Raw genomic sequence first — 14855 nt, 5'->3', positions numbered from 1 at the left:
TTGGGCGCTGGACTCATTATTATGGATGGTTTAGAGACATTCACCATGAACCTCTTTAATTATTTTATGGTACTAAAAATAAAGCTAGCAACCTCAGGGCTCCACTGAGTCATGGTCAGTCAATATTAGTAGTTTTCTGAGGTCTGCAAAACCAGTTTTGAGAAGACCAGTGAAAACTAAAGCAGTGCAAAGACAGGACACGGGAAACTGAGAGCACTTGAAATTATGTCTCTGTTAGAATGGTAGAAGAAATCAATGAGAAAGGAGGACTTGAGGAGTCTGAGAGCTCTTTAGATACTTGAAGATGAGGAAAAAGTAAGGCGTTTACTCAGTGTTGGAGCCAGCACAAAAAAATACTGGTGTAAAAGCCAGTAAACATTTGGCTTAGTAGAAGCAAGAACTTAACAGCTGTTAAAATGGAGAATGTTATTTGGGATGTGAACAGTTCCCAGGAATTGTTTTAAATTGTCTGATTTTTCTCAAACTATTCAATTTCAGTTAGACAATATCCATCATATCATAGATACATTTTCACAAATGCTTAGGGTGCCTAACTGGTTTTCTTGGTTTCACTGGAGATGGCTGGTAATTGTAGGTCTGCTTTGGTTATGTAACTCTATTCCTATTATGTTAACATGTGTGCACAATTAATTAGTAGTTTAAAACCTATACATGCTTAAGTTACTCTATAAGAAGATATGTCAGAGAAATAACCAATCTTCCCATGTTTTCTTCCGTCTGCTACTTCTATAGCTTTTCTTCTTCCTTCCTAATTACAACCCTTAAATAGAATTCGTGCCTCATATCGAATTTACCGAGTATCATAATTCTTCCAAGTGGTAAAGATACCTCAAGACAAATGCTGGGCATAGAAACCACAGGACATAAATCTGCAAAGAAGTAAAAAGCTAACCTTTTCAAACAATATGGCTTCTCTCTCACTTACCAACTTTACATTTCCCTGTATGGCCCCGGAAGATGACTGGTTAGCCAGAGACGGGTAAGATTCCTCAAGGGAGGAACAACCTAAGACAGGCACAGTCGCAGGGGGGCCAACAGGTGAGAAATTGGGGATCAACAGAGGTGAGGCTTAGAACCTCACCCCCCCTGTTTTGAGAGAAATCTGCTGCAGCCATGGATGTCTTATTGCCCTTGTCTAGCTTGGATTAATACTTAGTCTATAGGCACAGACCTGATCATCTACATTTGCTTTCTTATAGCACTAAACTATGTTTTCTACCTTTATCTTGCATCTACCTACCACTTCAGCATTTTATTAAAATAATAATAATAATAATAATAATAAGGGAGAAATGTGGGATTCACATATAAATCAAGTATAAAAATCAAACGAATATTCATATTTGACCTGATTGTTTATAGTTCATGATGCGTGATCAAAACCGAAAGTTTCTGTGATGACTGCCCTTGTACTGTTCACCATGTAAGAACTTATTCACTATGTAAGAATTCGTTCACCATGTAAGAACTTGTTCGTTATGCTTCAGAAGATTGGAGACTGATGAGAATTAGGCTTGGGGTAGATTAATGATTGTGCATTGAGCATTGACCCCCCTATACAGAATTTTATTGTTAACAGCCATTTTATCAATAAATATGAGAGATGCCCTCTCAAAAAAAAAAAAATCAAACAAGTATTCATATCTGACCTGACTGTGTGTAGTTCATAATGCATGATCAAAACCGAAAGTTTGTGATGGCTGCCCTTTACTGTTCACCATGTAAGAACTTATTCACTACGTAAGAATTTGTTCACCATGTAAGAACTTGTTCATTGTGCTTCAGAAGATCCGAGACTGATGAGAACTAGGCTTGGGGTGGATTAATGATTGTGCATTGAGTCCCCTGTGCAGAATTTTATTGTTGTTAACTGTTAACAACCATCTGATCAATAAATATGAGAGATGCCCTCTCAAAAAAAAAAAAATTGAGAATGTTAAAAACCTACCAACCAACAACCGAGCAAACAGATACACTGCTCTGGTGGGCACTAAGGGGGTTCCAGCACAGCCTAAATGGCTGCTTGATTGGAATAGTCTAGAAGGCTTTGATATATCCAGGAAGATGGCCTTAACATCATCCTTTAAAGGCAAGAATCTATGACAACAGGTATTATTTTTAAGCCCTTATTCTCTACTTATTGCTTAGGAAACTGAAGATGAGGAAAATTAAAATGCTTGCAAAAACCATTCAGTTGGCAAGTTGGCAAGTTGTCATGGTTACAGTACTCATCCAAATTTGTAAAAGGCCATGTCCTTAACCATTAAGTACCTGAGGCACAAGAATCCTTTCTCAAGAGTCTTTAAAGCGGTAGAGATTCTGAGAATGATGCTGAATTTATAAAAGGATTCTATTTTTTGTTCTAGAGCAGTACCTATGGCTGAATGAAAAAACAAAATAGGAAACAAGCCCCTCTTCCCAGCAAATGAGGATGACTAGATAGGAGGAAGCTCAGAATAACAGAAGGAAAAAGAATGCTGCTTGGTTCTTAGACTCTTTCCTTCCTTTCCTCACCCACCTCCACCTCCAGGCCCAGCAGAGCCAGCTTGTGAGAACAGTATTTAACCTTGAACTCCTGTCACAGATGCATATTAGCCCTGGTTCCAGAGGTCCACCCAGAATCTCTCCTACTCCTAAAGTCGTTCTGACTCTGTCAAAATCACTGCAAAATGGGGAAAAGTGAGGAAACAAACTGTGGGACCAGGAGCCTAAACACCTCCCACCCAGCGCATCTTCGCTGGATCTCAGGACATTCAGGCAAATAAATGCATAGTCTTCCCCGCTCCCACACAGGTTATGTCCTCAGCTCCCTTGTGGTCTCTCTAGGTGAACTGGACCACGTATGAATCTGGAGGACTGCCTTTGCCCAAAGGCCTCTCCTGTCCTCCCAGACCCCACTGTGATTTCTTCTTAGCCTTCTAAAGGCATGGGTACAAGTGGTGCATATCTAGGGACTAGCTGAACATTCAGGCATAGGACATGGTTGAAAGAGAAAATCAAAAGGGGAAGAGAACCTTTAACCCAACTTCTAGCTTGGATCAAAACCCTCCAACCAAACCCCAGGGTGAGGCTCTGAGGACTTCATTTTGTCCAGAGCCCTTGAAAGGAACCAGTTCATTATGGGAGCAGGGGCCCTTAGAGGTTAGCATGACCCATGGTCACACCTTGCGTTTTTTCCCCATGCTCTTCAGTTTCAGTTTGTTATGAAAACAATTGAGAGCTATTTTATCTCAGTACACTACCTTGAACAGTTTATGAGCCATCTTTGAACACCTGTACATCTCACTCTAGACATTCAGGGATTCCTTATAGTTATCTCAGCCATGGGAATATTTTCTTGGTGGATTTCCCCCTTCGTCCGCCTGGAAGTTCAGATTGTATGACATGAGGCCAAAATTACAGTGAGGCTGTGTCATTCAAGCGCAGGTTCAGATCCTAACTTCCCTTGAAATTTTGACACTGTGTTCAGCATGGATTTTTTTGCATTCATTTTGATTCCTGAGATTTTTGGCACCTGGTATAGTTTTGCTTTAATTGCCTCATTCTAGATCTGCCCTGCCATGACATTTGGCACTATTTAAGTCTATGGGTACAAGGTAGCCTGGTGTGTTGAAAGAGCCCTGGAACTAAGCAGATGGTTCGAAGTTTTAGTTCTGCATGTCACTTAGCTGCATGACTTTCAGTTGAGCCACTTTCCCACTTGGGACCCCAGGTGCCTTGTTTAAAAAATACAAGTGACATTTAGTTTTAAACTTTTATGAGAAACTCAAAGATATAAGAACAATGTATTCTAACTCTTTTTCTATTCTCCTTGCCTCCAAGTAGCACCAAATCTGGTGCTTTGCACAGAGTAGGCATTCAAAAAATATCTTCTGGTAAATTTTTTTTCTTTTTGGCACATTAGAACAAAAATATGACCAAGGCCCAAAACAAAAAGTCTCCACAAATTAAAAACATTTTGCAAATGAAAAAAAAAAATCTCCCCAAACAAGAATATTGTCCCCCTCCCTTATTCTTCCCAGAGAAAATGAATTTGAAATCATTGCTCTTTTTTTTTACATATGGCAAAATCTTTTTGCCTTTTTTTGTTTCCAAGAAATAGTCTATTCAAATATTTCAGGTTTTGCATGAACCAGACTTGTGTAATCATCCAGCCCTCAGGGACTTCTTTCCATCTAAAGATTCTAGTACCACCCTAATGAATCACATTTCATAAAATGTAACATCTGTGAGAAAAGGTTATAAACATGCAACAGTGCCCAAAACAGCTGTAGAACTGCATAAGAAACAGAATCTCCACTTCCTAACTAGTTCTTCATATTTAAGTTTGCATAAGTAGAAACTGGGAGAGAAAGCATTTATGCATAGACTCCAAACCCCTTTTTATTTTCTTCTTTTCTTTCCTTGACTGAGAAAAGAAGGAAGGAAGTTAGGAGGGAGGGAGGGAGGAAGAAATAAAGGGGAGGAGAGAGGAAGGAAAGGATATTGGTTCAATGCGAAGGCCCATGACTATATTTTTAGAGCTCTTTTCCTTATTTTTATCTCATTTCATATTATGGCATCTTTTCCATTTTACTTTCTGACTAGTCGTAGAAATGCGAGGGAAGAAAACTTTTGAGCCCTCTTAACTATATTGCTTTGCAATGTGATTCTGGACATAGCAACATACAGGGAAATGATTTTCATTCATTTACTGTCTTTTCTCTGCATTTGGTATGACTCATCTTGTCCCAGAAACAGAGGTCTGGGACTTGAGGAAAACAAAAGTGACTTTCCAAAGGTCATAAAGTATGGTGGTTCTTGAGAAAGAATGGATGTAGGCATGTATCTGCACTGTCGCTGTTGTCTCAGTACTTCAGAGAACTGAAAGCCGAGTGCTTCACCAAACACTCAAGTCAGGAAATACCCTGGCACCTGTACAAGTAACACAATATACCTTCCTTGAAATACAATGCAACCAGTTTCTTTCCTGAAAAGGAACTTGGAAGGAACTCAGTAAACAAACCACTTGATACAATACAACTTCTTTCTAAAAATTCTACTTTTAAAACAGGTTCCTGTATCTTTGCTTATCACAGAGTTTTCTCTAACAAGGCAAAGTCAGTCAAACCATTTGAAGCCTAAAATCTGGTTCCCTGAAACTATGTTTAATAACTTGTGCATCTAGATACTAAAAGCAAAAGGCAACAATTCTAGGCTCATCTTTAAAACCACCTAAGAAAAATCACCTCAACAGTAATCATATATCCTGCGTTGAAGACACCTTGGTCTTCCTTGCATTCAAGGTAACAGAAGTTTGAAGGTTCTGAAAAAAGAAATGCAGAAATGGCCACTGTATTACTTCTAAAAAAACCTAATTCTACCACACTGACCTGAAAAATGGGGCAGAAAGGCAGTGTCCAGAATGTTCTTTAGAAATTACCTGTCTTCTTTCACTTCAGAATTCACTTATTAAGCAGCATCTGCATTGAAGTTTCAGCCAGTTACAGTACGAGGCAAACATCTTCCCTGACAGGTTTTCCTGCTTGCTAATGTGCTGAGGTAGCAGTTCTAGGCCCTGAGTTAGTTTCCTAAGATGGATTTGGTAAGCCTACATTAAAGGGCAATGTAATATGGGACTACTGACTTATACAGTAACCTTTCACCATCCAAAAGGCAATCAACATGATGCCCCCAGGTAGGGGCCCAATCAACCACCCTCACTAGCATTTCCATGGGTGAGCACCATTCGCCAAAGGCATGAAGATTAATGTCCTGTGGTAACCTGTTCCAGTGTTTAGACGTGCTCAGTTTCTGCTTTCTCCTTGACCATGGGTTCAATGTGAGTCAAGAAAGGGAAGTGAATTTTCCCTTGGGTTGTTTTAATGGAACTGGGGGAGGAACGTCCTGCTCTGCTTGAACTGGTCAAACTGCACCTGGGGGCACTGTATTCTTTTCTGAGAATTACTATTCAAGAGGACCAATGATAGAGCACGTCCAGGAGAGTGGTAACAGGATGGAGAGAAAGCACTGAATGAACTGGTATAAGCTATTTATACTGGAAAAGAAAAGACAGGGTAACTTAATTTAAATGCCTCAAGGTCTAGCATGAAGAAAAGGGAGCTCTTATCTATCCAGAAAATAAAACAATATGAGGGAAAGAGACATTTTAGTTTAAATATTGAGCATCTACTATATTATATTATATCTGGGTCCTGGAGAAACAGTAGTGAACAGCAGTGAAACCCATGGAGCTCTCATTCTAGTGCAAAGCTGTGTCAGGTGATGGCCCAGTTCTTAGACTTGGAGATGTTTTATGAGGCAACCATAAATTGAAGGTTTAGAAGCAGGAAATCAGTAAGTAAACATGAGGGGACTTGAACACGTCTGAAGTTCTGCCAATGCTGGAACTGCTTTGGTCCCTCTAATGTTATACTTGACACAGTGACGGTTCCTGATTCTTGGCTTAGCCATAGTATTCTATCAACCAATGCATATATGTAGTGCTACCTCTGTTGAGCTTTTTAGAAGGAGGGGGGGGGCAAGGAGGGTAAAGAGAGAGGACACTATAAAATGTCTTTCATAAGTAATGCACAGTGAAGGGAAACAATGTTTCTTATGTCCCATATTCACCCCAAAGATCTAGTTGCCATTTCTATAACTTTTATGCTTTTTTCAACTTGCCATTGTTAGTTGGTGAATGAGAGTTCTCCCTTTACACACCAATTTCCATTCTTTAATCTCTCTGAAAGAGTGTAGAGTCAGGGTTGCTAAATCATTGAATTATAGTCTGTTCAAGTGAGATGAGATGTTAGAGAAGATACAATCTGGTCCTTTTATTTTCTACATGAGAAAACAGAAAGCAGAACACTTTTAAAGACATGAATGCTAAAGACAAAAGCACTAATAACTACTAGGATTTTAGGCAGGACACCTACTTTGGGTCAAGAAAGTTTTATATAGGACTCCTAGAAGTTATAAAGTTAATACTGAAATTTAATTTATTGAATGTATAAAGTAGCTTAGACCCTGCCAAAGCAAGAATGTAAACTAGAAGATATGAGGTTATCTAAAATGTAGCCCAGAGAGACAATGAGATGGAAAATAACAGAAGAAAAGCTAAAAAATGAGTCAAGAGTAAGAAGGCCTAACATAGTAGCAAATCAAAGTTTCAGAAGGAAAAAAGGCTTGTGTTAACCAGGTGGTTAAAAGTGGGTCCACAATCAGAATCTAGTTTATGTTTGGGTGTTTTATCATATAATAATAGAAGATTATAAAACAATTCCCATAATATTCCTAATCAGGACAGAGGATGAATGATTGGGGTGTCATTCAATCTGTTGATTCTCAGAGGTGCCAGATGTCCCCTAGAGAGGAGAGATATACTTACTGTCCTGCCTTGATAGCATCCACAGGCCCTGACATCTTCAGCTTAGGAAGAAGCGTCATTTTTGAATACAGAGTCCCTGTGGTCTTCACCTAAATATGGAATAATTCCTTAAAATAGTAAAACTGGGAGACAAAAAGTCATTCCAGAAAGAAATCAGGACATGATCATAAGATCTTTTGTTAAGTTATCAATCTCTCATATCAGTGGTTTTTGTTATCTGCTCTTCTCCTGTAGTGATTAAACCTTAAGTGATTAAACCTCCTGTAGTAAAAACCTTAAGATAAAAACACATTTTTGTGGCACAAAGAATATTGGAAGTTTTGTGACAAAAGAAGTGGGTAGAGTCAGCTATTGTGGGAGAGTGTTGTGTCTGGACTGCTGCAGCCCCGCAAGCATAAGAGAAAATGGCAGCTGGTTCAAGCCTGGCTGAGGCTGAATAGTAACAAAATACAAGTGGGATTCCCCCACAGTGCAGTCACTGCCATCTGCTTAACTCTGCTCCTCCTATTTTCACATATGAAATAAAAACCAAAGTAGACCCTTCTTGGAGATGACAATGGGAAAGTAATAGCTCAAAAGCCGGGTGGTGGTGGTGTGTTTCTGGCAATAGGGTACACTGGGTATTCTTTAAACACTTTTCACTAGAAACCACTAAAAATCCTGGACTGAATGCAAAAATCATCTTTTTGAATGTATGGCTGAGCTGGCAAGAAAGAAAGGAAAATCCTTTGTGGCCTGACTGAAATGCGAAGGAGCAGGAATCCAGAGAGACATCAAAGCTCGTTGGCTGTCCTATGGCCCATGACTTTTCCTTTACTGTTACCAACGTGCAAAGCTCAGAAGGTATAATTTAAGACCTGCAGATTTCCTCAAATGCCTGGAACCAGTAAGTCTCCTAGTTTTTGGTGAGGGTCTGTGTGTGCGTGTTGAGAGCACATTTTCAACTCTGCCTTAGCCTTCATTCTTTGCTTGCACAGAGCCTCAAGGTGAGAGGTGTGAGCTTAAGGCCTTTGCAGGTCTTTTCCTGACAATGCACAGAGCCCTGAGCACAAGAACAACTGTATACATACAGGTGGCCTTCCTAAGTCCTAGGTATATGCCAGAGCTTTTCAAATCCCCTCATTCCCTAGTTTTTCTTTTTAAGCTTTTGCTTAGTCTAATACCTTCTCCAAACTGGTATCCATCACCTCAGGCAGCTGCAAAGTTAAGGAATTGCCTATAATTGTTTTTGATAAATGCTTATGCGGAAAAAGGTTTTCATGCTGGGTGGGCTGAGTTAGGTCAAATAAAGACAGTCTTGCAAGTGAGGTTTTCCAGGGAGCCACTACCAGACAGGTCATATAATAATTCTCTGGGAATGAAACTTTGAAGGAACTCCAGCCTCTTTCTGTTCCTTCCGGGGGCTATGGGCCTGCTGGTCTTCACTGTGAATGCAGGTTCTTAGTTTTCAAGAATATCACAGAGCAGAAGAGTCCAGGATGGGACTAGAGCAAGTTAAAAATGCCACAAAGTTCACTTCTTTTACTGAGATTGATCTATTTTTTTCTTTTGTTTTTTTTGTTTTTAATAAACACTCCCTAGATTGTTGCAAGCCTTTGGGTAATTTCCGGAGTTATGAAAAAGTTGATTCTTACCATTTTGCCAGTTTCTTGTTGCTTTTGTGGAGGAGGGAATTTTCTGAGGTCCTTATTTTGCTATTTTTGCTATCAACTGGACAGGGAGTTTGAACAGGTATACTCAGTTCATCTGAAACCCACTTGGTCCAAATAGCCTGGTGTTCTTTTAAACATTAGGTTTATGAAATCTAAGAAGAACAATATATAACCCACTTAATACTTAAAACTCCTGTGGAAAAACGTGAATTTTTCCACCACCTCTTTTTCCTTCCTCAATTTGCTTTAGCTCTAGAGACTATAGCAGTGAATAAATAAGTAAATGAACAAATCAATCTATCAGTTAAATCTGCAACTCATCAAAGGGCCCAGTACAGGACTTAACCACAATGGGTATAAAAGGCATGGTGTTGAATCAAAACAGACTGGCTCAAAATAAGCAAAACTGACAGGGTCTATTATATCTTACTCTACTCATAACATTAAATCTAGTTTTATATTATCTCATAAAAAGTTGTAAATTTTATATTGAAAATTTCCTACTTCCTTTAATTTTTATGGGATAGATCTTAGTTTGGGTGGAAAATGAGTCCCACAGAATAGTTTTAACAGTAAATTATTTCCATAAAAGGAAGAAAAGAGAAAGGAGGGATGGAAAGAGGCAGGAGAGAGGAAGATACTCTTGTCAGTTGTCAAGGTGGTAGTCACTGACAAATTCTGAAAAGTATTTTGACTAATATCTAGCAGAGATAATTATTTTCCATCAGAAAACTTATAACTAGCTCAATTAAAGGACATTGGTTAAAGAAGCCTGTTTGGAAATAATCTGAAAAGATTATTGTATCTCATGTCTTTCTTAATTTGTTATAATGAATGAGTCATAATATTTTAAGAGGATTAGGCTGGTTATAATGAGAGTGCTACATTTAAAGCACTAAAGAAGATTTAGTAACAATATAATATAATATGATTATGATACAACATAATATGATGGGATAAGATAATATGATTCTTTCATTTCCTGTTCTCACTAGCAAATTGCCAAAAAAACTAAGAAGCTTCTTATTTTGTTTCATTATTTGTCAGAGAAGATGTGAAGGTTAAGTAGAATCTGGCTATGCATGCACACACACATACATGCACAAATATTGAGTTAACTTAATTTAATAAATGAGTAATAAAATTGCTATACTAAATCATTTTATCTCTTTATTTCTCTATGACTCTCCTTAATTAATAATAAATATAAAACTAGGCATTCAATTACCATTCTAGCAAAGATAGTACACATCTTTAAAGATTGCTTTATTTGTAGTAATACTCTAACTATCTAATTAAAAGCAAATACTATTTTCCTTAGTTCTTGTGACATTAAGTTTTGGACTTTCAATTGAAAATAGGAAGGTTCTTCAAGAGAGCAGGTCTAGTCTCCTGACAAAGTCTTTTTCATAGAAAAACAAATACAAGGACAGTTACAGATTAAAAGAGAAAAGACAAAAACAAATGCAATATGTGACCACTGATTAGATGCTGATTTTTTTTTTTACATTCATCTTTTTAAAAAATTAGGGTATAGACATTGATTTTTAAAAGCTATAAAAGTAATTTTGAGGATATTTGGGGGAATCTAAATATAGACTAGATATCATTAAGACATTATTTTTTGTTTTCTTAGTTGTGTTAATAATATTGTTTTGTAGGAGAATGCTCCTTTGTGAGAGTGTCTGATAAAGTCTTGGGGGCTAAGTCTGCAACATAATTTACAAAGACTCAGAAAAAAAAATACATAATAGTTGTCCAGTTGGGAGTTTATAACCTGATTCTAATCATGAAAAACAGTGGCTAGAAATGCATTTTCCAGATACCCTTTCAAGGAAAAACTTGTCCAAGGTCTTGGGAGAGCCACTAAGAGAGCCTCCAGCTAGCAGCCATTCAGGGACTGCAAGTACTGCAAAGAGCCCTCATGCCCTTCTAGAGTGGCTCACCTCCCACCATGACTGAGATAGAAGCAGAAGGCCTGGCCACTTTGGCCCACCTGGGGACAATTCTGAGGGGTCCATTTTAGCTCTGATTTGGAGGTTTACCTAGAGTAGATGATGTTTGTCAGCTCTACCTTGCAGCTCAATTTCTTCTCCTGCCCAGGTATCCCTCTGCCCCTTTCCACACACAGGTCTTGCTCCTAAGGGCAAAATCTAATACATATCTGATCACTAAACTCTGTCTCAGAGTCCTCTAGGAGAACTCAATCTGTCACATGAGATGGATATCAGACAACCTCCAAATGAGAAACACTTCTCTTTTTAAGTTCTGTTTTCTTAAAAAATGCCAATGTCATCAAAGACAAAGAAAAGCTACAGAAACGTTCCAAATTAAAAGAGACTAAGGAGACAGGACAACTAAATGCATTATGTGATGCTGCACTGAAGCCTGTACAGGAGAAAAATAAAAGGCCAAAAAGAACATTATTGGATCACTTGACAAAACTGGAATATGCCTTATAGATAATAGTACTGCATCAATTCAAAATTTTATGTGATTGGTAAGTATACAATGGTTATGTAGAATGTCCCTGTTCTTAAGAAATAGACACAAACAGACACTTATGCAAAAGGGGGCATGAAGTATGCAGCTTCCCATACAATGGTTCAGAAAGCTACATATACAGAGAGAACATAAAAGTAAATGAGGAAACTTTTAACAATTGGTGAGTGTAGGCAAAGGGGATGTAAGAGAATTCTTTGTCTTTTTCTTCCAACTTTTCTGTAAGCCTAAAATTATTTTCAAGTCATAAGTTAAAGTATATATATAAATAATTAATAAGTCAACCAGATACAGCAAAATATTAGCAACCAATCTGGACAAGAGGTATATAGTTCTTCTGTGAACTGTTCTTTCAACTTCTCTGAATGCTTGAAATTTTTCATAATAAAAAGTTGGAAAGAAAATACAGGCCAGGGTATTTGCTGTCGCTTAACTCTTTAATACTTGCAAGACGATACCTTTTCAAGCACTAAGCCTTTATTTCAAGTTGCTGCCCCAAGCTTAATAGTTATCCTATGTGTGATTAACTGAGAGAAACAGTTTAGCATACCAATTAGACTCTTAAAGTTCTCCCCTCTATAAAGTAGAACTATTTAAGTCATTAATTATTTACCTCCTCACTCTAAGAAATCCCATTTGATATACAGTGTACCTGAGTACCAAAACTTTGCCTTTTTTAATTCTCTGCTGTATCCTTAGTTACTAGAACAATTCCTTAAACATGAAATATGCTTAATAAATACCTGTTGAAAGAATAAGTGAGGTAGATCTAAAATAAATATGATGTTACTACAGGTTAATAATTTTACCTACTAAACATCAGCTCCCACCATTATGGTCAAAATTTAATTTGGTATTATTTCTTGGGCTTATTTTCTCTTTCTCACTGCAAATTGGAAGAATCAGCATTCTGGAATTATTTCAGCAACCAATAAAATAAACTGGATGAATCTGAGCTAGAAAATAGTTTGAGCTAGCTGTTGGGGTCCTGGAGGGAGCAACAGAGAGCCTTTTGAATGCAAGCCCTTTAGGGCACTCAGGGGTAGAGAGACCTTGAAGCAAAAAGTGCAGTGCCAACTGAGGGCCGGGGAGGGGATGACTCACCACATAGGATAGCAAGACTTTAAATCAGGAGAATAGATGCTCACACACATGGAGGGATGAAGTCAGATGGCTATAAAGTCAGAGAAAATAGCTTACATATTACTGAAATGTCAATACTCACTCATTGAGACCAGAAATGAATAAAGGTGCAGGAGACTGATCAGCCAGGAGTCGGAATGCAGAAATCAGGACTAGAACAAGGACCAAGAGGAACCTAAACAGCTGTGGAAATAGGGTGCAGCAGCCTGGGGTATCAGTTTTGTCCTATTTGTCCACACGGGGTTGGGCAGAAGTGTTAACTGCAAAACAACTGCCTTCTCATGATTGTGACCTCCTGACAAACCGATGGAGGCTGGCCGATGGTGCTGGTGACTAAGGGAAGCTCAGTCCGAACTGGCAAGTGTCACCCTGAAACACACTCTGCCGTTGTGTCAGGATCTTTCAGGACACCCTTTATGCTCTGTTTTACTACACTGTACCTACTCTTTCTACTTTCAGCTCAGAATCAGAGAAAGGTGAGCTAAGTATAACCAAGACCTTTCAATTTTTTCATCTTTGTTCTCTTGTCCAGCCCCTCCCTTCTCACTTTTCAATCTAGAAAACTGCTTGCTCCCTAGGCAACTTATATTTTAAATTTTCAATATGTAATTAGTTACTTTGCATTGAATAATGAAAAATTATCCTTTTAACTAACAGACCAAGCAAATATCTTAAGTTTTTCATTACACATTGAAGTGGAACTTTTAAAAATGAAATAAGTACAGTAGTCTTAATACAGATATGCTCTAAGACATGATTATGGTATGTAAGTATCATGAAAAATATGATTTATAATTGGGTTTTATTTTCAGATATTTTACCTGTTTACAGTGACAGTACTACATAAAAAATGTTTCTTCCACAGTCACAGTTGCAGGGGGGCCATCAGGTGAGAATTTGGGGATCAACAGAGGTGAGGCTCAGAACCTCACCCCCTCTGCTTTGAGAGAAATCTTCTGCATCCGTGGATGTCTTGCTGCCCTTGTCTAGCCTGGATTAATACTTAGTCCATAGGCACACACCTGATCATCTGATCATCTACATTTGCCCTCTTACAGCACTAAACTATGTTTTCTACCTTTATCTTGCATCTACCTACCACTTCAGCATTTTATTAAAAATAAAAATAATAATAATAATAGGAGAAATGTGGGATCAACATATAAATCAAGTACAAAAATCAAACGAATATTCATATTTGACGTGATTGTTTATGGGTCATAATGCATGATAAAAACCGAAAGTTTCTGTGATGAATGCCCTTGTACTGTTCACCATGTAAGAATTTATTCACTATGTAAGAATTCGTTCACCATGTAAGAACTTGTTCGTTATGCTTCAGAAGATTGGAGACTGACGAGAATTAGACTTGAGATGGATTAATGATTGTACATTGAGCATTGACCCCCCTATACTAAATTTTATTGTTGTTAACAACCATTTGATCAATAAATATGAGAGATGCCCTCTCAAAAAAAAAAAAAAAAGTTTCTTCCATTTTCTTTTTAAATTTATTTTATTAAGAAATACACACCTATGTTCACTGAAGCATTATTTAAAATAACAAAGGTATAGAAGGAACCCAAGTGCCCACCAATATATGAATGGTAAAGCATATGTGGTACATATACAAAATGGAATATTACTCAAGCCGTAAAAAAGAAATCTTGCCATTTGCGACAACATGGATAGACCTAGAGGGTGTCCTGCTAAGGAAAATAAGTCAGATAGAGAAAGACAAATACCATGTCACTTTCCTTATATGTGGGAAGAAAGAGAAAAGAAAGAAATACTCAGCTTTGGACTATACTAAGATTGGCCTATGAAAGGACTTTACTGACGATGTCAGCAGTGTGGCCACAGCCAAGTTAGCCGGAGGGGAGTGTTACTCCAAAAGCTGACTAAGTTAGTACACCAAAAAAGCAAAGGCATTAAAATAATAAAAATGTTTAACTTCCATAATACATCCATAACTTTGCAGTAAGAAATTCTGCAGGAAGAAACTATTTCACTTTCATTATGAAATTTGTGAGTTTTAGTTCATTATTCTTTTACATTTAATTATATATGAATAGGGAGATCAGAATTTTCTCAGTGTTTAGGGCTTGTGTGGAAAAATTCTGAAGGACTTTGAAATAGACAAAAAAATTCTTGGGTATGCTATCTAG

At 37.8% G+C, this 14855-nt stretch overlaps 1 protein-coding gene across 14 annotated transcripts in view; it reads right to left on the bottom strand.

The window, feature by feature from the left end:
- The window catches only part of CMKLR2 (chemerin chemokine-like receptor 2), a 56076-nt gene that overhangs the window by 24411 nt on the left and 16810 nt on the right, over positions 1 to 14855 (bottom strand). For 3 of the 14 annotated variants that reach the window (XM_073218303.1, XM_073218300.1, XM_073218301.1), the window contains exon 4: positions 7391 to 7479. The exons of 3 other annotated variants lie outside the window; for them this stretch is intronic. Coding sequence is in view for 3 of the 11 variants with exons in the window: in XM_073218300.1 (XP_073074401.1) it covers positions 7391 to 7449 (59 nt within the window). In the remaining 8 variants the exon portion in view is untranslated. Of the gene's footprint in view, positions 1 to 5393; positions 7013 to 7390; positions 7480 to 12769; positions 13276 to 14855 lie in introns of those variants that run through there. 8 more of the 14 variants (XM_073218302.1, XM_037009276.2, XM_037009283.2 and 5 more) reach the window with 8 other exon arrangements.

This window comes from Manis javanica, chromosome 12 (genome assembly GCF_040802235.1).
Source record: "Manis javanica isolate MJ-LG chromosome 12, MJ_LKY, whole genome shotgun sequence".
Lineage (NCBI taxonomy): Eukaryota > Metazoa > Chordata > Mammalia > Pholidota > Manidae > Manis > Manis javanica.
Note: the sequence above shows the minus strand (reverse complement) of the source record. Positions and strands in the feature narration are given on the sequence as shown.